General features: G+C 38.8%; 3 protein-coding genes across 5 annotated transcripts in view; 2 read left to right on the top strand and 1 right to left on the bottom strand.

Annotated features, from left to right (window-relative positions):
- Positions 1-4,777: 4,777 nt before the first annotated feature.
- Positions 4,778-22,884, top strand: part of LOC146463687 (uncharacterized) — a 58,239-nt gene continuing 40,132 nt past the window's right edge. The window contains exons 1-3 of the mRNA XM_085084355.1: positions 4,778-5,113; positions 5,507-5,531; positions 6,953-6,998. Of these exons, the coding sequence (XP_084940481.1) occupies positions 4,778-5,113; positions 5,507-5,531; positions 6,953-6,998 (407 nt within the window). The remainder of the gene's footprint in view (positions 5,114-5,506; positions 5,532-6,952; positions 6,999-22,884) is intronic.
- LOC146463685 (uncharacterized) overlaps positions 8,631-22,884 on the bottom strand; it is a 73,770-nt gene continuing 59,516 nt past the window's right edge. For all 3 annotated transcript variants that reach the window (XM_085084274.1, XM_085084273.1, XM_085084275.1), the window contains 4 exons: positions 11,069-11,117; positions 10,209-10,295; positions 8,847-9,002; positions 8,631-8,750 (listed from right to left, as the gene is read on the bottom strand). In XM_085084274.1, the coding sequence (XP_084940400.1) occupies positions 8,679-8,750; positions 8,847-9,002; positions 10,209-10,295; positions 11,069-11,080 (327 nt within the window). In that variant the 5' untranslated portion in view covers positions 11,081-11,117 and the 3' untranslated portion in view covers positions 8,631-8,678. The remainder of the gene's footprint in view (positions 8,751-8,846; positions 9,003-10,208; positions 10,296-11,068; positions 11,118-22,884) is intronic.
- Positions 11,702-22,781, top strand: LOC146463691 (uncharacterized). The gene is made up of 6 exons (XM_085084257.1): positions 11,702-12,025; positions 14,420-14,761; positions 15,729-15,777; positions 16,419-16,464; positions 17,625-17,754; positions 21,779-22,781. Exons 2-6 carry the CDS (start codon positions 14,426-14,428, stop codon positions 22,298-22,300), a joined length of 1,083 nt encoding a protein of 360 aa, XP_084940383.1. The 5' UTR covers positions 11,702-12,025; positions 14,420-14,425; the 3' UTR covers positions 22,301-22,781.

Raw genomic sequence — 22,884 nt, 5'->3', positions numbered from 1 at the left:
TAACCTGAGCTATAGCTAAATGAGTACTATCGAAACTCCCTCAGTCCGCCCCAGTTCCAGACAAAGTTGACTTGAAAGAGTTGAGATTTGTCTCACCTTAACGTTTGTTTCGAAGGCCATTCCACATGTCAGCCCCCCTATAGCTAAGGATAGTTCAGCTCCTCTTCCAGACCTCTATTTCCATTGGTCCCCTAGTACTCTAACTCCCATTGTTTTCTGCGGGGGATCCATTGTTTCCAACCAATGACCTATTGTTTCGTTCTCCAATCACAGACCTCGTCTGGCTAGCTACTGTCTTTCTCATAGCTAAACGCCCCCTTTGCAGCTTCAGTACGGGGCCTGGGCACAAAAGCATTTGGAAACCATACCAAACCATAACTTATTTATACACGGTGAGTTTCAAAACAATAGGTTGTAGGGACGTGTGACAACCCAAAAATCACGAATCAAGTACTTAAACAATAATATTGATAAATACGATATACTAATATCACTTATACAATCTAGAAGACATTTAATATTTCATTAATAATTCATAAGCCCATTGACCTATCAAATGGTCGATAAAACATCACGTGGGGTGGTTTTAAAACCCGATATAACCTTCTCCTTATTAGTATGCGATGTTTAATGTTTTTTTCTCGTATGCTAATTTCCAACGTTCACAAAAGCATCATTGTTAAGAACTCTCTTGACACACGCTTTTCCAGGAATGTTTTTAAAGACGTTCAAAAAACTCGCAGTACCTGTACGTGTTTTAACGGGTCTAAAACCACTCGGCTGCGCCTCGTGGTTTTAAATCCCGATAAAACACTGCTGCTCACGTGTTTTTAACATTACATAAAACGGATAATATGGCGTTAAGGCGTTTGTTCATCGCACTTTGTAATAAAATAAGCTGTCGCACTTTGTAATAACCGCCATCGCACTTCGTAATAAACTTGGAAACAGCACTGTTTTGATTATTTTAGTTCATCTCGGTGCAAATGCAGAAGCGCGTTCTTTGTAGTCATGTGTCTGCCTTGTGAAATCGTTGTCCTCTGTCGGTAGAAAACAAATTGACAGGACAAGAATATTTTAAACTCAAGTCGTTGTTGTTTGTTTCAGCCAATAATTTTTATCTTTAATTTTGTTCTGTGTCATGTAAAAGGCAAGAAAACGTTTTTGGTTCATATCAATATTCATAGAATAAATATCTCGGAAACGTTTTTATTTTTACAATATACTGGGAACGTTTTTATTGGAAAAATATTCAAGTTCGTAATTAAAATGATAATAAAAGGTTTGCCAATCAGTTAAGTAGCCTGCTGTGCCATGTCTTGTATATCAAGTGGTAAGTTTTGCTAACGTTAAGATCATCTGTCACTGGCGCATGAGATCATACGAAGGAAAGAAGCTCGAGAGGTGAGTAGAATCCTTGAACTCTTTTTTTCTTTATTCCTTATTTCTCAAGTTGAAAGTTTGCAACTTCTCTATTGACGTAATGTATGCATGCCAGTGAAACACTTCCTAGTTTAGCGACTTAAAATGTAGTAATGTTTGCGCGACAATATTTCCTTGTGTAGCCAAGGTTTAAAACATCGTTAATTTGGGCCTTTTCTATCAAATCAGCTTTCCTAAATACCGTATGAATAAATCGCGGAGAAGGTTAGGTGCAAAACTTCAGTTAAGTTTGAGCAGAGTTGTCAGTTTATCAGTGACTGCCGTGATAAAAGTTTCACTCCCAAAGCCATCATTGTCAGCAAACTGCTCATTAAGGTCTTTTCTTAAGGTCGAATAAAGTTTGCGAACGCCTGTTGGCAAATACGAGTTGAAGTTTGTACGCGAAAAGAAAGATATGCCTTCATGTTTAGGGTCTAGCTAAACTTGGAAATAAAACGTTGCCGGACACATTGCAGCGGATTAAAATGACTTAATTCTAGTTTAGCCGCACGAAACAACAGAAGTTGCGCAGGCAACTCTGGCGTCTTGTAAGGAAGGAATCATCTTTGAATCAAGTAAAAACATCATTGCTTCAGGGACGAAGATTTTGCTTCTGCGACATAATTATGTTTCCCAGTTAATCCACATTGAAAAAAAATATTGTGTCGACACAGCCTGAAAATGGCAACCACAAACGGTAGAAATAACCAAAGGACTTTGATCTTTCCGCCATTTTCCACATTTGTAAGTTGTTGTTTACGATTTCAATTTATGAAGAATTTGCTTTTTTAAGCTTACCGTAAGCTAGCTTACGGGACTACACAACATAACAGATCCAGAAGAGGAAGGTAAACGCACTGCCGTTTTCCTTTAAAGTAAAACGTCCGCTAATCTCTTAAAACAGTTTTGGCAGATGTTCTGGTGACGCTTTCACACGCCTCAATTTTTATTTGCTAAATATACGAGTTTCCCATATTATAAAGCTGACTCGTGACCTAAATTTTGAGGCAGTTCTAGTAATAAACCATCGGAAAACTAATGTAAAGAAGAATGCAGGAAAATCAAAAGAGAGAACATGCATAATTAAGAATTTCTGAAGCTTATATATATGCGTTATTGACCAAGCGTGAGGTCAAGATGGCTGGATATTGGCCAAGTTCTTTTTTTGCGTTTTTATGGACCGAGACGAAGTCGAGGTTCATAAAAACGCAAAAAAAGAACGAGGCCAATATCCAGCCATCTTGACCGAACAAGCTTGGTCAATAAAGGATTTATTATATGGCTTTACCATCAAGTTAAAACTACAATAACAAAACACGACATAAAACTGCTCTACTCGGAAAGAAATTCTTCATAGCCGGCCGGTGCAAGATTTATTTTCAGTGCACCTTTGGATTAGCATGTAATGGTGGAAAACAAGGAATCCTAAATTATCTTAGGGCTCTAACTTTATAATGGCTTAAAGGAAGTGTACAATTATCGAGAACGAAAAATTTAGATTTTCGCAAGAGCGGGAAAATTTGAATAAAATCCGGCAAACTCGCTATTTTCAGGCGATCGCGCGGTGGCGTAAATAATAAAAAATTTTTTCACAGTTTTCGGCTTCCAATCATTAATTCTTGAATGAAACAATAGATTTTGAGATTATATGCAAACATAAGCCGAAAAAAAGAGCAGGTAAATCAGAAAACTGAGCGAAACTTTGACACGATTTTGTTGTTTACATCAAGCAAGAAGCGGCTGAATTAAAAACGTGAGCTTCTTCGGCGAACTTAACAAAAATACTTTTCTGAACTGCTCTAAACAGTAACCGCAACTTCCACTACGCTATGATTTAAATACAGTCATTGCAAACCTAGAGAACTTATCAATTTGGCACTCGACTTTAGACAATAAGTTTTTCAAAATCAATTCTATCTAAAATACTACACGCAGAGCAACTCACCAATTCAACTCACATTCATTGTAGCTGAAACGAAGTTTTCACTACACCAGGACGATTCCATTCTCCTTCCTTTCCTTTAGGTAAATGTTGAGAGTTTACCGAACTTTTTAGTGGGCGTTTTCCCCCAAAACAACGAGAAAATCGAAGAAAACCCGCATTGTTGTTTGGATTAAACTTTCGATGCCAAGCGGACGGAGCAACGGGTAATCCCGAGCGGGCAAGATAGCTCCATCTTGCCCGCTCGGGTAGCCAATCACAGCGCAGAATTTGACTCATCTTGCCCGCTCGCGGAGCCAGCCATATAATAAATGAAATTAAACAGTGGGGGTTGAATTAGCACTGCACTTGTTAGTGCAAAGGACAAAACAAACAATATTTTAAATAATAAACTAAGTCGTCATTCTGTATACTAATTTACTGATGTCCATCCTGCTGAGTTGCTGCTCATGATTTTCCCATAATAAGGAAGGTTTGTTTTCTTTTACCACTCCACTGTAGCCTTGACCATTAACTGTTTATTAACCCAAAAATAAGGCTGTTCGTTTTATTTCTTCGCTCTTCCGGTGCCTTTTAGATTCTTTACGTATGACCAAACGAACTCTTTATCTTAAAAGCTAAACTTTACCATAACTCAGTGGCCTAGTTTTCTAAGAACTCTGGTTTTACTTCCAAGAAGACATGCGGCGAACTCGTTCAAATATAATGTCTTCATCATCTTCCTTTGACATCTTCATCATTTCTTGCAACAAAGAACAGGCTTATTCTTCAGTGTCCTCATTTTAATCTTCTTGCAGGTTAAAGGTCTTAACATTTTCCCCTCTTGCGTACTGGCTCGAACTTAAGTGGCTGTCTCCCTAAGATCCTCAAAACTTTGCTTCAAATCTTGCACGTGAATTAAAATACACGTAAACCAAAAATGAGACTTCCTACAGTAATGATCTTGTAGTTGTTTTTGTGTCGTACTTATAATAAAAGACAATCGTGCGGCAAGACTTTTCTAAGACCCTGATAAGAACACCAGTATTTTTCAATTATGCAAATTAGGAGCTTCAAGTTTGAATGAAACTTACATGAAAATATGACTCGAAAATGCTCTCTAACATACGAAAAACACAGAAATAGTTTCAAAAATACAGTAGACTGTATATGGAGGTCGGTACTCGTACGAAATAGCTTTAATAAAACTGTACGCAGCCTACAAATGGTGATAATTAACTTTTCGAAATTCACAGAAAACATGTCATATAGATGCCTCTCGCCGATCGCCAATTTCGCTCCGCGAGGAAATTTATGACACCATCCCATCTAGGAATATTTAAGAAATACGGTGCATAAACTCTCCCGAGCCTCTCGTTATCTCAACAGAAACCAGCTACCATGAACTAATTAGTTGAATCTTTACAGTTTAACATGACTCCTCACTTTACACCCAAGTGGATGGTGATTGGTGCACTCCTACTTTCAATAACAACATCATCAAACAGCACCAAAGTTAAAACATCACTCGTGTACACCTACAACATCTTCACCAAGGATGTTGCCATAGTAAAGCATACTATTGTCTCTGTGAACGTGCCCAGCCAAGTGGAGTGTTTCCGCCATTGCGCCAAAGTTTGTGGCTGCGTAGCGTTTCAGTTGACTGGGACGAGTTGTGAACTGTTGGATACAGACAAGGATGACGCGGATGGGGATCTGGTGACTAGAGAAGGCACGTTTCTGTATTCAATGCAAGGGGCTGGTATTGAGGTGAGATTGTGAACAATTGTTACGTGAAATCAAGTCATAAACTGATATTTATAAGTTAAGACCAGTCCCGAGGGAAACGTGTAGATTGCAGTGGGAGATAAGTGTTTATGCGTTAGCGTGGTGTCCTTGCTCGGAGAATAACACACATAGAAAGCGAGACTCATATTTTTGTAAACGGACCCAACAAGCTTGTTAGTTTTGAATTCATGGTTTCCGGGCTGAATCATTAAAATTGTTAAATTCTCTAAAATAAAACTGACTGAGCCTGCGAGCAGAAGTGCTCTTCAATATGACGGAAGGGAACTCTGTTAGGCGCTGAAGGCGACATCTTAAAATTAGACATTGTTGTTACATTCCTGTCTCCTTTCACTTTTTCATTTGTCTGATTTGCAGGAAATGAAAAGGAAAAGGAAGCCAGGTGAGTATATATTTGTCATAATTACTTTAGTAATAAATTAACTATTTAGATTTGTGTAAGCCATTTAAGGTAGTTAATCGTATATTTGTAAAGCGCAATAGGGCATTTTATTGGATATGTTGTGGTTCAATTTTATCCTTGGTTTAATTTTTATTTCCCATTATTTTAAACTCATTATCATACATTACCATACCCCAAAACAAAGGGAAATAAAAATTAAACCAAGGATAAAATTGAACCACAACAGATACAACCCTACACGAGCCTGGTAAATAAACATCAGATCATCATCATTACCATCATCATCATCATCATCATCATTATTATTATTATTATTATTATTATTATTATTATTATTATTAGTTGTGAAAACGTACAGGAAGTGAGTGTCTGATATTAGTATTATTTGCAGGAAGAGCTATCCTGTTTTATGGGTTGAGTATCCCATTGCAGAACACTGCTGTGAGCGGAAGGTTGATATCCTTAGTAAGATTTCTATCGCTTGATAGCTGATTAGAGCACATCCCGAATTAGTTATCACGCTTAGTAATCGAGAGCGAATAATCTAATCATTGTTTTAGTATAAATCTAGTAGTCGTTCAAAACTTAACAAGTAAATTATGCAAATCCTCCTCACATGCAGACACTTCGAAAACGCGAAGAGGCGGACTGAATTTTGTTGACAACCGCTTCTCACTAACTATCACAGAATAGATAGCGGGTAGCGTGGCCAATAAGAGAACGGCATTCGTAATAGAACGCTAGTAGATTTATACTTATACTGAATAGAACAGAGACCTTCAATTCAATTCAATTCAATTCAATTTTATTCACACTTATTCGAATGAAATACAATATATTCGCGTTTACTTAATCTTTCACCCAAAGTTCAAACATATGTTTCATATATTCATATTCACTTAGTAATACTGCTTTTAGTGAGTTTCTTTAGATATATGTAAGAGATAAATACCGAGAACGAGGTAATAATCCATATACATCCCGAGGGCCGTAGGCCCGAGGGATGTATATGGATTAATACCGACGTTCGAGGTATTTATCTGACTTATTTCATGAAATTATTCCTTTGTTCAAGGGGACAAACGCCGGCTAATTAGTACCGTCACACTTAGGTGAGAAACGGAGAACAATAGAAGCAACCTGATGTGTGCGTTTCTCGCAGTACTGCTAATGTAAATGAGGGATTTATACAGTAAATGAGGGATTTATCTGTATAAATCCCTCGTTTCAGTTAGTTTAATATTCATGAAGTATGTAAGTTAAATAAAGGATGTTGAATAACAAAAGAAAATGTGTGATTCATGAAATAATTATATATATTGGCCCGGTTAACGAGTCTCTGACTTAAGATATTCAAGCTAGGCTTGGATTTAATCATTGAATGTGTGATGTCTTCACAGGTGTCGATTCTTTTGCATCGTGCAGAGATATTTATCTGAGGAATAAGTAAGTGACATGGCTTTTTATTGACCTCTGTTCGTAGACGTTTGAAGGACAGTGATCTTGGGCATATTTGTCGTCAGTTGTGATTTGCCATATTTTGATGTGAAACATGAAATGGCTGTTGTTCTCGTAAAGCGCGGTGATCAGGGTAATTAACGATTAGCCACGCAATGTTCCATTAATATCACCGGAGAAGCGAAAACTGATGTTTGTAACTTGTCATGAAAGCGGTTGATATCAAAATCTGCGTGAACTGTCTACGTTTCCGTGACACGTGACCTCTCCCTCCCAACCTCACCTCAAACCGGCTTCCACACTAACACCATCACCTTTTTAAAGTATAAAGTGTAAAAATTTTCTCGAAAAAGACAGCTCTGAGGCAGGCAAATACTCTTGTCAAATGGTAAAAATTTCTGCCATAATCTGCTTAATACAATGGATGTAAATTTTCCATTAACGCCGACCGATAATCTCCTTTCTGACCTTTCTCATTCTTATTTCTGCTTCGTTCGTATATTTTTCTCGATTTGTTATCCTTCAAAACGGATACCAAAAAACAATAAGTAGAAAACAAAAATTACAAAGACAAACCTCTGTTAGGAGACTAACCAAGAATGAATTTTCAACAATTTCTTTATAGAGGAGTTATCAAGCTTTAAAGAAATTAAAATAAGACAAATGTAAATAAAAGAAAACTAATGCAATGTTTAATAACTAATTCGTAGTTATCTTTGATCTCAATGCAACAAATCATCGATTCAGATTTAAGAGGTTAATCTGTAGTTAACTTTCATTTCAATCTTCAATTCAGATGTCGAGTGAATAAAGCTTACAAGCTGCAAACTGACATTGGAAGAATCCCTGTTTACTGTCACATGACCGGAATTGATGGATGCGGAGATGGAGGATGGACGCTGGTCATGAAAATTGATGGTCACAAGGTATAATCAACAACAGGTTGTAGTTTTCACCAATCCACTCTTGGTCCGTAACTGATGTTATTTTTTTCTCAGTGCGCGAGCGGGTGAAATTCTGTAAATCATACAATTGATTGGTTCCGGCAGTGGAAAAAGGTTGAAACTGTACTTACCCCTAGATCGGACTGTATTGGGGAATAACTGTGCTCTCTATTTTGAGGACTGCCCAAGGCCGCACTCAAGACCTCAAGGTCCCAATATGGACCTCCCGGCCAGTTAATAACATTTATTTTTTGTAAATCAAAGGAACAACAACAATAAAACCACTGCGGATTATAACAAACACGTACCACTGCCCTTTACTCCTACAGTGACCAATGCTTTAATTAACCCCAACTCCAGACAGTCACTGCAGAACTCCTTAACAAACTTAAACTCACTGACGTTCAATTTAGCGCGACTGATACAACAAGTACCAGCATTCAGCAAATTAATGAGGTGTATGAGAACTTTTTTAAGCGGTGAGTTCGTGTTTTCTTTTATAGTCAACGTTTCACTACGATTCCAAACTCTGGAGCAACAAAACCGAGTTTAATCGTCCCGGAGGTGAGACGGGGTTTGACAACCAGGAAACCAAGTTACCGATTTACTGGAACATGAACTTCTCCAAGATCTGTCTCGGCATGAGGATTGGCAATCAATCCGTCAAGTTCCTGGTCATCAGCAAGAATGGCACCTCACTGTACTCTCTGATCGCTGATGGCCGCTATCGATCAACCTCTCTGGGTAGAGACAAGTGGAAGACATTGATTGACTCTGAAGCATCTTTGCAGATCAACTGTAACAAAGAAGGGTTCAACGCAGTGAGTGACAGGTACGACTATTCCAAAGCAAGAATCGGTATTATAAGCAACAATCAAAACCGTTGCGGTACCTGCAACTCCAGAATTGGTGTTGGTACGGGGGGACGTTTTGATGATACCAACACGTGTGGTAATGAGGCTTCACACGGAGGCGATAACGGAGACAAGTACATTAAAACCATGGGATACATATTAGTAAAATAAAAGGAAAACGATGGAGGTTCCTCCTAAAAACAAGTGAGAAGAGAAAAATAATCCATAAATGTTGCATCTGTTGTAGTTAGGTTTAGATTAGATTTAGTAAGACTGGACAGGATCGGGACTTTTGTTTGCTTGTTGTGGTATAATAATGACATAAAAATAAAATGCAGAGATAGGAATATAAACTGTTCAGTAAGTCATGGGTCAGTCAACAAAGAAGGCCTAGCCCGAGAGCTAGAGAGCCAAGCACCTCCCACACATCCCCCAGGAAATATCCTTTAGAGTCATCGACGATGATCACCTTCAGCTCTACCATTGGCCTTTGTTCAGGCTCGAACGGGATTATAACTCATAACTCTGCGGTTTGCTCTACCCACTAAGCTATCAAGCCAACCGGAACTGGCCATGGTCGTTCTGCAGCCGTAGATAGTGAATATATAAATGGCTGTGTCAAAAGGTCAAAAAATTGAATCCCATAGTGTAACGGCCTCTCCACCGTTTAGGCATTGCGTTACGCAACGAGACACATCACGTGTCATGACGTCTTTTCATACGGGACTGTTAAAGCTCCACGTGGAGCTGAGACGTAGCTGAACGTCTTGACTAGGTTTTAGCTTCGCTCGAAGCGACAGTAATTTCTCACGCAACCCGTGCAGATTAGTAGCCTTACAGTCTTTGACGGTCTTGTATGCGGTTCAACAGTAGGACTACCTCAAGCTGTATGTATGTTTGTTGATTTTCTGCCTTTCGGTGATCGCCTGATCCCAGTTAGTGACTTAAAATAAACAGAGCCGATACGGATTATGTTAGACTTTTGGCCTTTGTAATCGTCGTTTCCGCGCGCCCTTCTTCGAAAGAAAAGCGGTCGCCACACATAGCAATTCTTTTTTCTTTTTTTTTTTGCAATTGACTTGCGTATCTAACCGCGTGATGTTGGACGAAGGCGAGAGTGAGTAGCAAAGCCCTAACGGCAATGGGGAAAAGGCAATCTGCGGCTTACGTCACTCGTTGTCGCAGCGCAAGCCGCTTATGGTGGTTCTCCTGCCAAAACTTTATATTCGCTCGCGGACTATAAATCAGTTAAATGCGAGAACCTTTCGCTCATAAGAAATTTCGTCACTCTAATTCGGTAGTGGTAAACAGAACGTACCTTAATTGGCCTTTGCAGCTGGAAATGTCTTTGAAAAGCATCATAAGATAATAAACTTAAAAGTAATAATAAATCCATTTACCTTGAACCATCTCGTCATAGAGCAAGCGCTTGAACTACTGCAACTACAGTGTCCCTGGATGGATTTATTTGCAGCAGACAATCTAGTCTTTCATTTAAAAGAAAAATGGAATTAAACTTTAAAAATGAAACGCACCCCAGATTTCCTTTACTCATCCTCTTACGGAAAATTCACATTGCTTTTTATTCTTCTTTTTCCTCTTGGGAACCAAGCACCTTTGTACTCTACCAGAATTTAAAAAAAAGAACAGCTCTCGTATTATTTTACTCCGGTGTGATTATTCGTAGCAGTCAAAAGCATGAATCTTTTCAAAAGCTTACACAGTCATACAGCCCCACTTCGAATCTCATATCTGTGTTCATGCAAAAGAGATTAAGTCGCTGAGATTTTTTTTATTAAATCAGAGAAATGTGGTCAGCATTTTTTTTGCCATAATATATATTAGAAAAAGGTAGAATCGATGTTTTATACTTAACGATTATTCCACGAGCGTGCGTTGGATATGACATGATAGATAGTCAGCTAGGCGCGTAGCCCCGAGTTAGCTACAATCATCTCATATCCAACAAACGCGAGTGGAATAATTGTTTTATTAAAAACAGTCAAAATTTATTGCTCGTTCTTGCTGATTTCGCTTTGCAAGAACAACCAGAAAACAATTTGATGGTCGCTATTTCTCGGGCATGATAAAATGGCTCATATACCATGGCCTCTAAGCCAATCAAATCCCTTGGAATTGCATTATACAATGATCCGAGATTATAAACATTCTGCTCCCAGCAGGTATTCCGTAACGATAGTTCATATAGTTACAAAACGATGGCTTCAACCTGCAAATAATACTGTTGTTAGACACTCACTTCGTTTACCATTTGAACCTTTAGCAGCTTTTCCTTTCCTTTTCATTTCCTGCAAATCAGACGTATGAACAAGCGAAAGGAGACAGAGAAATGACAGGGGCACCAACAAGAATATTTGAACAAACTACTTTCAAAGTTGTCTCCTGTGTTGCCATGTGTAAGCTACTGTTCGGAAGTTTTAGCTGAAAATTCAATTTGCAGAAAGTTGTAGGGAAAGGCATCTTATTACTGGTCAACAAACTACCCTGCTAGCTCTGCTCGCAGGTGTGGGGTAGCAAGCTACACCATTCTAAGCAATTTAAATAATCTGCCACGGAAACCAGAAAAAAAAAATTTTTTCCCGTACACACCTGTCATCTACCGGAAGTTTTACAGGGAGGTTTACGGAGAAAATAATCATTTGTGTATTTTCCGTAAAGAATACAATCAATTATCTAAAAGAAATGATAACCGATAGAGATCCCTTGAAATTTCCAAAAACGCACAGACTTTCGCAATTTTAGCTTTTTTCCTGATAAGTCTCGTCATATCATCAAGTACAAGTTTGCAAATTAACATGCACGTTAACAGTTTGTTTTGTAAACTGAACCACCTGTCCTGTTAAACTCCTTTGTTGTTTTAGGCGATCAACTTCGGATTTGAGACCGTTTACACTGTCAAATCCCTGTCTCCTCTCACTTTTTCACACGTCTGATTTACAAGAAAAGAAAAGCTACTGATAGCCTGCAGAACAGTCGTTATTGTTTTTTTTTTCTTTGCGTTTTTTAGGGGAGCAAAGGGACGCACGAGACCCGTTCAAGCTTAAAATCTTTTCAGGATTCAGTATTTTCTTAACAAGCGTCTTTCCTCTATTTAATCTGTCACCCGCAGTTTTAATATAAGGATATATTCATATTCAAAGTTAAGAGCATCAAGTCACTTCCACGCACGATCATACTGAGAAAAGAAATTTGAAAAGTAAGTAGAATCTTTGAGCTCTTTTTTTCTTTCTTGCCTATTTCTCAAGTTGCATGCCAGTGATACATCTCCCAGTTTAGCGACCTAAAAGAAGTAATTTTCGCATTTTCTTCTAGTGTAGCTAAGTTTCAAAAATATCGTTGAAGTGTGCTTTTCCTACCTAGTCCAGTTGCGCCAATGTAGTTTGAATAATTTTCGGAGTAGGCCGGGAACAAAAATTCAGTTACGTCTTTATCAGAGTTTACTGCGAACTGTATAAAGAATAAAGTTTACGAATGTCTGTTGGCAAAAACATGTTGAAGTTTATGTGCAAATAGGGAGATTCGCCGTCATGCTTCGTGCTTAACTAAACAAAGAAGTCAACGTTGCGGTAACAACGTGTTGGCTTAGCCGACTTAGCCTGAAAATGGCAATCACAAACGGCAGAAACAACTTAATGACCTTGATATTTCCGCCATTTTCTACACTTGCGAGTTGCCGTTTGCTTACAAAGAAAATTTGAGCAAATACACAACAGAACCACAAACGAAAGGTAAAGTAGGACGCCAGCTTATCTCTCAACAGTTGGCAGATGTTCTGGAGAAGCTCTCACACGTACCAACTTGTATTTGCTAAATAAACGAGTTTCCGACATCATGGAAGTTGAAAGGAAAGCTAACGCGAAATATGTCCAGAAGAACACGTAATAACGAAGTGACAAATTTGACGAGATTTCGCCATCACTTTCGATAAAATCATAACCAGGGGAATTAGGCAAAAATGGCAAATTTGACGATTTTAAAAATAAAAATAAAATAAATAAATGGGAATTTCAGTTGATTCCACAGGGTGATCCTTCCTTTCCAGGTCGAATTAGCATTTGGAATTGTTAGTTTTTGCGGATGGAGTTAACCAAGAGTATCCGGAGAAGAACCCTTGGAGCAGAGACGAGAACCAACAACAAACTCAACACACATATGACGCCGAGTCCTAGAATCGAACCCGAGCCACATTGGTGGGAGGCGAGTGCTCTCACCACTGCGCTATCCCTGCTCCCCTATATTTTGCCAAATGCCTAGAGTTGAGCGAATGAGCTCAAGAGAAGGGTACCAGTGAAGTGACGAATTCGACGAATACGGCGAATTTGGAAAAGACAGCAAATTTGACATTTTGCCAAAGGTTAAGATTCAAGCGAATGAGCTCAAGAGAAGGGTATCAGTGAAGTGGCGAATTCGACGAATACTGCGAATTTGGCAAAGATGGCAAATTTGACAACATTTTACCGAAGGTTAAGTTTTAAGCGAATGTGCCCAAGAGAAGGGTATCAGTGAAGTGGCGAATTCCACAAACAGGTAAACATTTGACAACCTTTTGCCAAAAAGGTTAAGATTCAAGCGAATGAGCTCAAGAAGAGGAAACAAGGGAAAAGGGGAATTCAACGAAGTTGGCGAAAATGGCAAATTTGACGTTATTTCGCCAAAGACCGAGATTCTAGCCGGTCATAAACTCTGCGGATGAAATGGTTAATTTTTTTTTTTTTTTTTTGGTTTTAATAACTTTTCTATATTTCCATTTTAAAGTAACAATTGGCGTACTTAAGTACTAGAATGTTACTGTGGACCCACGTTTAGAGAATGAGGTATACATGCATTCTTAGTTTATTCGGGAGAAGTTTGCCCAACGTGATATTCCCCAATTTGAAAAATTTCAAAAAGTTGAATGCTTGACTAATTTGCCCAAACTTTATTCAGGCAAGCAGTTTGATGAGTACGACGAAATGTTGCCAAGTTTGTCAACATGGCTGGCTTCTATGCATTATCAGCTAATTTGCATAAGTTTCACACTTTGACGAAATTTGCCAAATTCACAGTAATGCCAAAATTCGCCGAAATTGTCAAATTCGTCACCATGGCTGCCTTTTTGGGATTTAGCTGATTTTTTCATAAGTTTGGCAATTTGACAAAATTTTGCCAAATTCGTCCCTTTCGCCAAATACGTTAACAAGCCTGGCTTTTAAGTGTTGAACTATTTTGTATAAGCTTGACTATTTGATAAACGTTTGTGGAAATCGTTACATTCACTACCATCATTAACTCTGCCAACATGGTTGGCTTCTATGCGTTAAGCTAATTTGGACAAGTTTGGCACTTTGAAGAAATATTGCCAAATCGTCAACACGCCTAACTTCTATGTGTTTAGTTAATTTGCCTAAGTTTGTTAATTTGATAGAATTTAACCAAATTTGTGCAGTTGCCAAATCAGCCTCAATCGTCAGCCCTGTAGCAAGATTTTGTTAAAATGGCAAAATTTACCATTGTGCGCATTTCTGAACATTTCCAAATCCCATCCAGGGGGAGCGTCTTCTTATCTCAACAGAAACCCACTCCCCTGAACTAATTCTTTGAATCTTTACAGTTTAAGATGACTCCTCACTTTACACCCAAGCTGGTGGTGATTGGTGTACTACTGATGTCAATGACAACCTCATCAAACAGCACCAAAGTTAAAACATCACTCGTTTACACCTACAACATCTTCACCAAGGATATTGCCATAGTAAGGCATACTATTGCCTCTGTGAACGTGCCCAGCCCAGTGGATTGTTTCCGCCATTGCGCCAAAGTTTTTGGATGCGTAGCGTTTCAGTTGACTGGGACGAGTTGTGAACTGTTGGATACAGACAAGGATGACTCGGAAGGGGATCTGGTGACTAGAGAAGGCACTTTCCTGTATTCAATGCAAGGGGCTGGTATTGAGGTGAGATCATGAACAATTGTTTCATGAAATCAAGTCATAAACTAATATTTATATGTAAAGACCAGTCCCGAGGTAAATTTCTAGATTGCAGTGACAGACTAGTCTTAAAGTGTGTGGACAGGTTCTTTAGTTTACAAAACAAACTGAAAATGTGCATATTGAATTGCAAACTTGTACTTGATCAAATGACTAGCAATTGGCTCAAATTTTCATACATAAATATCTTACACTACCGAAAATCTAATGCCCGATTCACATCAAGTCTTAAACACGTTTAAAAGCTGTTTAGTTAAACACAGTTTAAAATATTGTTTCCTTCATAAAAGCTGTTTTTGGATTTTTTTTCACCGACTTAGCACAATTGAAAGCGTAAGTTAAAATCCTATGTGAAAGCCATTTTTTTAAAACCTGGTCTAATTAAACATGCTTTGTTAGTGTGAATGGGGCTTAAGTAATTCTATGAAGATCACACAACATCTGAATTTATCACATTTTGGAGACGGGGTCTTTACACGGGAAACAAACTTTCAATTCGGGAGGTGAGCAGATACAGGTTGGCACTTGTCAATGTCGCAATGTAAACAGTTAGCAAATTTGTTTGCAGAGCCGGTTGTTAGAAAGAAAATAAAACGTAATGATTACTTTGAACAACAAATAACAATTGTGGATTCAGGGAAATGTCTTAAAGTTCTGGGAGGTTTGCCATGTGAAATAACACTTTTCCTACAATTTTTTATTTGCCAAGACGAGTTTGCCAAATTTAATTTTTCATTTGCTCCCTCAAGGCGCCTTAACAGTAGGTATTGCTGTAAAAGTAGAGGTACAGAACATCCGAACAGATGAGACTACATCAGTTTACACATGGGAACACAGGAGCCAACATTTTAAGTATTTCGCTTGAATGTTCTCGTTGGCGCCCCTGTCAAATCCCTGTCTCCTTTTACTTTTTTATTCGTCTGATTTGCAGGAAATGAAAAGGAAAAGAAAAACTGGTGAAGGGTCAAATGGTAAAGAAAGTGAGTGTCTGTCAACAGTATTATCTGCAGAAACTTTCCCTGTTGTAATAGTATGACCTAGTATTCCGGAACATTGGTTGGGAGAAAAAATTTTATATTCCTTAGTTAACCGTATTGATTTTACCTTTTTCAAATATATTTACCCATATTTTCCGACTGAATAGAAATCTCAGCAAATAATATTCGTGTCGAACAAAACAGAATTTGATTATCGCCGTTTTTTTTCGCTTTTAAATTGCCCTGGCACGGCCATGTTCCCAAAACGCGTATACGGAAATAATTTAGAAAAACATCTTAACAAAAACCTGATACTGACATTTTAAAGACAAGACATTTTTGTAAACGCTTTCCTATTTTCGTTTTGTTTAATTGCTTAAAAAAGAGTTCGTGTTTCTCGACAAGTTTTATCGCTCTATAATAAAGGTAAACGCTGTTTAGCCACAGCACTTTAATTGCAGACTAATGTTTAGTAGCGAAGTTATATACCTATTCAAGTTTTCTAATCCCACAATAGATGTAAAGAAAGGATTTTCTTAAAATGGTTTGTGGCAAAAATTCAATTGGCTCGGTCTATCAGTTTTTTGTTTAGATATTAAAGCTAGCCTTAAATTTTATTGTTTAATATCTGATTTATTTTACAGGTCCCGATTCTTTTGCATCCTGCAGAGATATTTACCTGAAAAACAAGTAAGTTAGATGGCTTTTAGACGGCTGCTAATAAGACTTTGTAAGAAGATGATACAATGTTTATTTTCGGAAGCCTTTTTCACACTGCCAACAACGCCTCTTTTGACTCTTCAAAGAAGGAGAGAAAGAGATGTCCCCGTAATTCAAATGTTTGGTCTCCCGTTTTCTTTCTCAAACTGGTTTTTATTTGCACATGGATCAATTTTGTTGACCTTGACACCCCTCCCCCTTGACAACCCGCCACCTGATGGATGAACTTTTTTTTTACCTTGAAAACCCGCCACTCCCATCCCCAAGAACAGAGACTAATAATTTCTCGAAAAGAAAAGCTCTAAGGCAGACACATGGAAGAGTTTTTCTTGGTCGTTTCTGTTTGCCTCTGATATTTTTGTCAACGGAAAGGGACACAAAATAAACGAAGAAGACATAAATGACAAGGAGAATCCTCAGCTAACAGGCGTCAGGGTAGGCCAAGCTTTTCATCCTGTCTAAGGATAAAAAAAGTATAAATATATAGGAATTTAATTGGAATCCACGGAGTGGCTCTTCTCTCCATAGTTTCCAGGTCGAATGGAATTTGGAAATGTTGGTTTTTGTGGAGTGAGGAAAACCGGAGTACCCGGAGAAAAACCCTCGGAGCAGGGACGAGAACCAACAACAAACTCAACCCACATATGAAACCGAGACCAGGAATCGAACCCGGGCCACATTGGTGGGAGGCGAGTGCTCTCACCACTGCGCATTCCCTGCTCCCACAGGATGACTTTGCCACGCGCCTTGTTGGCTGTCTATCATCTCATATCCAACCTGCGGCCGTGGTGTAATTGATAATTGAAACATTAAATTATAAACATGCAATGTTGTATTAACTATGGAATTGATAAAGAACGTTATACTTCAGGCTCTATAGTTTTTAAAGATGCAATTGAGAAGGTGGAGAGACCGAGTTAAGGATATCAGTCATCATCTAAGGAATTGAAATACTTTTAAGTATCATAAATCATTACTTTATTACTGAAGAGTAATCAAAGTGAAAAATTATTCGACAAAATAATAATAATAACAATAATAATAATAATAATAATAATTATAATAATAACAAAACTACAATATTTAAGAGGTAATGCTGTTGCTAACTTTCATCTCAATCTTCAATTCAGAACTGGAGAGAATAAAGCGTACTTGTTGCAAACTGACATTGGAAGAATCCCTGTTTACTGTCACATGACCAGAATTGATGGATGCGGAGATGGAGGATGGACGCTGGTCATGAAAATAGATGGTAACAAGGTAAAATCAATAACAGGTTGCGGTTTCTATCAATGCATCCTTGGCCAGTAACTGATATTGGTTTTTGTAAGTCAAAGGAACAAAAACAACAACAACAACAACAACAACAAAACAAACACCACGGATGATAAGGAGCATGCTACAGCTCCAAGATAAGGACAAACACCTGGGGCCATGGGGATGAGAACATCTCGCTCCTAGTGCCCACGGTTTTCTTGGTTGTTCTGGGAACTCATCAGCATGACCCATTAATTTTCGCGCGATTCCATTGACTACTTTACGTCACGTGGAGCAAATTCACAGGACGGTTATCACGCAATAACCCCCGCCTGCGTCAATATTTGCCTTCCTATTATTTCCATTGAAAAGAAACAAAGCCAGCGGAAAAAAGCCAGCTCAAGAGTTTCACCTTTTCATCTTTATTATTTTTTCATGGAAGACAAATAAACTCGTTTTGTACATGGCCAGCCATGTTTACAGCAAAAAGCTGGTCGCAAATGCTGTTCCGGAAAGTACAAAAATGTCAACAAAACCTGGTGTCAACGCCTTTAAAGCTGTAGAATTTCAGATTTAGTCCTACCCAAACTGAACGTTCATCGCCATCCTTGAACAATGGCTTGAAGACCAGCAGAGAACTCTGCTTATTCTCATGACAGTTTTTTTTTTCTCTTTTTGTTTTGTACTTATTTCATTCTCACGTACCTATTGATGCTAATTTACCACCCTTTTAGTATTTAAACTTTAGCTACCGCATTGTCACCTAGTCTGACGATGGTATAGAATTATATCGAAATATTACTGAAACAAACCACCGTTTCCTTGCATTTATTGCCTAAATATCAGTCTAATTACTAATTATTAAATTCTCAGCCTCGGATATTGCATTTCTAGCGTTCTGATTGGTTTGCTAAATCTCGGTTATCAGCTCATATACCGTAGTTTGACCTTATATGGAAAACGAAAGCCCCAGGTGTCGCTAAGCTAAATTTTTTTTTCGGCGGGAAGCAAAAGTTTCTTCGGAAAAATGTAGAAAAAAAAAGGAAAAGATGCTATCTCAATATAACAACAATAAAAGCCACAAAGTTCGGTATGGCACTATTTAATGGTACGTATCCCTGAAGTTTCCTTTAAAATCTTCAAAATTGCAAGATTTTACGATTTTTTAGATCACATGACGACAACAATAACAACCGGTTACCTTCAAAAATTTCAGGATGGCTTGCAAATCCTGGCGGTAAGAGGTTAAAGCCAATCGAAGAAATTTCTCAGGAAGAGCTCCATGCCTGCCTTTATATGTTTTTACGAATTTACGAGGACTTCAGATGATTCATCTATGAAATCCGTACGAGCGGCGGTCATAATCTTCGTTTCCGTCGCTCAGCACCACTCAGCAACACATTTGCACTAATGTGCACAGCTCTTACATTTCTCAATTAAGCTTGTAGTTTAAAACCTTGCACTGAATGCTTGTCTCCGTGAGGTTGTACCTCGTACACTTGGACTTGCCTAAAGTGTTTTAAATCGTCCGCGAGGAATTCAGTTCAGCATGAAAAAAGACGTCCTTGCCCTGATCTCTTTCTTCGCTCGGCACCACACAGCAGAACGTGCACAACTATTACGCTTCTCGATGAGCTGGAACTTCAAAAGCACTTGAATGCTAGTCTCAGAAAGGTTATAATTTGTACATTTAAACGTTTCTTGAATTTTAGATGTCCGACTGTGTCCGATTTTCTTCGCTTTCGATTTTTCATTCAACTCCGTTTGCAAAGCGCTGCGCGTGTCATGTGATCATTAGGTTTCGCGCGCTTTGGTCGGAGGTTGTCCTAACATCCGGTCGTTTAAATTTGAAAGAAATTTTTTCTTTAATTCAGTAAACTTCAACAGCAATGTCCAAACGTGGAGAATTTAATAAAACAATTATTCCATTCGCGCTTGTTGGATATGAGATTAGTTATAGCCAACTCGGCGCTTCGCGCCTCGTTGGCTAGTTACATATATGTTATTTACCGGGCGGGAGGTCCGTATGGGAAAAAACTGTGCCCGAGGTCTTGAGTACGGCCCGAGGCCGAAGGCCGAGGGCCGTACTCAAGACCAAGGGCACAGTTTTTTCCCATACGGACCGACCTAGACCGGTAAATAACTTATTTATTTTTTTTCTGTTTGTTTGCTTTTTTTTCGCTGGGACGTTTGTAAGAGTGAAAGTTTAAGGCTGGAGGAGGAAAGTGGTAGCAAAATCCTATGAAACAAATGTAAATAGGGCATCAATTTAAGTGGCATGTTTACAGGAAGTTTAATTTTATTTTCACTCGCAAGTCACCATGTAAAAAAAGAAAAAAACATTTAAGAGTCATTGAAATGACAATCATCTGTCAAACGTCAAAAGTGGATGAATGTTGACAAGCTGCAAATGATGACACGCATGTCCAAAAGGTCTAAAAATATCGATCGAATGATAAAAATTATGAATGAAGACTCAAACACGGCGAAGTTTACTTTTCTTAACGGTTCGATACATGTTTAAAACGTCCCTGGATTTGTGAAAACTAATTTTCCAAAAGCAAGTTCAAGTTAATCTGAGTCTGAGTCATCTGAGATGATAATGTGGCGTTTTCGCGGCTTTGACCGGGCCGAGCTTTCACCACTGCTATTGAAAGAGAAATTGAACGTGCAGCCTTCAATTTTACTGATGTTCGAACCAGCAAAAAAAAACAGTGAAGGGATCCTCGCCTGAAGAAGCTTGCTTGTCTTCTCTCGGCTTGAATGGGTGCTGCGAGGCTTTGACTGCTTGATTAAGCGGTGCATCGTTTGAAGAGATGGGAGATTTTGTTTCGCTGCTCAGTAGCAAGGACATCTTGCGCTGTTGGTCGTCGGAAGCAGTTTTGTAGGAATCTAAGCTTTTTGAATCCTTATGTCCACTCCGCTGAGCTACATAATAAACAGGAATTTCTGCATCCATCAGTCTTGAAATGCAGGTTTTTCGCACAGAATGGTTGATTACATTTTCAGGCAGTCCTGCATTCTTCACAGCCTTCACGTCAAAAATTCTCCGGTCTTGTTTTTTCCGAGAGGAGCCCGACTGTACCACACCGGATCTGCAGGCTTTCTTTTGTCGTTTATTGCCAGGAAGAAAGGCGCCTCGGGTCTTTTCATTTCTTCAGGACGATGGCTGGCGAACTTTAGATACAAATGAACTAGCGCTAAATAGCGCTAAATACTTCTCTGGAGCGATGCAAGTGTACCTGGCTCGTACACTCCGCCATCTTTTTTACGGACGTCCATGAAACATCTGCACAGCAGAATGTTGAGCTCGTTAGGAGGAATGTTTTCCAAGGTTCTTGTCTCTCCAACTGAGGAACAGTATCTTGGCCAAATGTTCAGATCGTAAGTTGTCTTCTTTTTAGTGTTATCAGGGCGAAGTGAGTGAATAAAATCTTGAATTTTGCTTAATTGCCTGTCTTGTTCAACTTCTTCATATTCTAATGCCGTCGTTTCGTTGGGAGTTTCTTCTTCTGGGTAGTAAAATTCACTTTCGCTGTGTACACTCTCGTCTGAATCCATTTTCTTCAGAATTTATATTTTCCTTACATATTTCCACGGGAAGTTGTTTACGTGTACCTGTTGCCTTTGTAAACTTTCGGAACAATTTCAATTTGCCGCGAACAGCGCGGATAAAAATCCGGACCGTGGTCCGTATCGTAAAAAGCTGGACCGGTTACGAGCGCGCGATTAGCCAATCAGATTCGAGGATTTGAGATTCCGGCCCGCGGAGATGCATCAGAAAAAAATAACATCTCATATCCAACGCGCGCTCATCGAATAATCGTTAAATAGCCCCAGGCCCAAGGTATGGTGACCACAGCTTTAATAATAATAACCCCAACTCCAGACTGTCAAAAGAACTCCTTAACAAACTTAAACTGAAATTCAGTTTAGCGCGATTGACGCAACAAGTAACGGGATATCACCAAATTAATAAGGTTTTTTGAAACATTTCTAAGCGGTGACTTCGTGTTTTCTTTTGTAGTCAACGTTTCACTTCAACTCCCAATTCTGGAGCAACAAAATCGAGTTCAATCGTCCTGTAGGTGTGACGGGGTTTGACAACCAGGAAACCAAGTTACCAACTTACTGGAACATGAACTTCTCCAAGATCTGCCTCGGCATGAGGATCGGCAGTCAACCTGTCAAGTTCCTAGTCATCAACAAGAATGGCACTTCGCTGTACTCTCTGATCGCTGATGACCGCTATCGACCAACCTCTCTGGGTCGAGAAACGTGGAAGGCATTGATTGGCTCTGAAGCATCTTTGCAGTACAACTGTAACAAAGAAGGGTTTAACGCAGTGGGTAACAGACACAATCATTCGAAAGCAAGAATCGGTATTATTGGAAACAATGAAAGATACTGCGGTAAATGCGACTCCAGAATTGGTTTTGGTACCGGTGGAGAACATGATGACAACAACACGTGTGGTAATGAGGCTACATATAAACCAGATAACGGAGAGAAGCACATTAAAACCATGGGATACATATTAGTGAAATAAAAAGGAAAACGATGGAGGTTCCTCGCCTAAAATAAACTGAGGAGAGAAAAATGATCCATAAATGTAGCGACTGTTGTAGTTAAATTTAGACTGAACAGGATAAGGACTTTTGTTTGTTTATTATGTTATATTCATTACAAAAAAATAAAATGCAGAGATAGGAATGTACACTGTTTTTGTTTAATGTTTGCAGTACGTTTGTGTTCAGCGAGTATCAAGAGAAAAGCCAACTCCAAGGGAAGCTACCTCTCAGGAAATACCTATTACAATCGTGTTGACGATGCTCACTTTCAGCTTTGCTATCGGCCTTTATTCAGGCTCGAATTATCTGCTTGATTACGTTCTTCGAAACATCAAAACATCTCGACCCATTTATAAGTTTTACTGACTGATGTACATTATCAGAAATTTAGTTATCCCATCTAGAGAATAAAAGGTAAATACTAAATACAGAAATAATCCCATGCGAGCTCTGCTTATATCCTTCCCGTGACTTCTATTTGGTAACAAGCCGCCATGGCAGTACAAGGTGTTCAAAGGGGTTGTTCTGAGTCACTGGAAGAAAGGACAAAACCAAGCGCCCC

The sequence above is a fragment of the Pavona decussata genome, unplaced genomic scaffold (assembly GCF_977016875.1).
Source record: "Pavona decussata unplaced genomic scaffold, jaPavDecu1.1 SCAFFOLD_175, whole genome shotgun sequence".
Lineage (NCBI taxonomy): Eukaryota > Metazoa > Cnidaria > Anthozoa > Scleractinia > Agariciidae > Pavona > Pavona decussata.
Note: the sequence above shows the minus strand (reverse complement) of the source record. Positions and strands in the feature narration are given on the sequence as shown.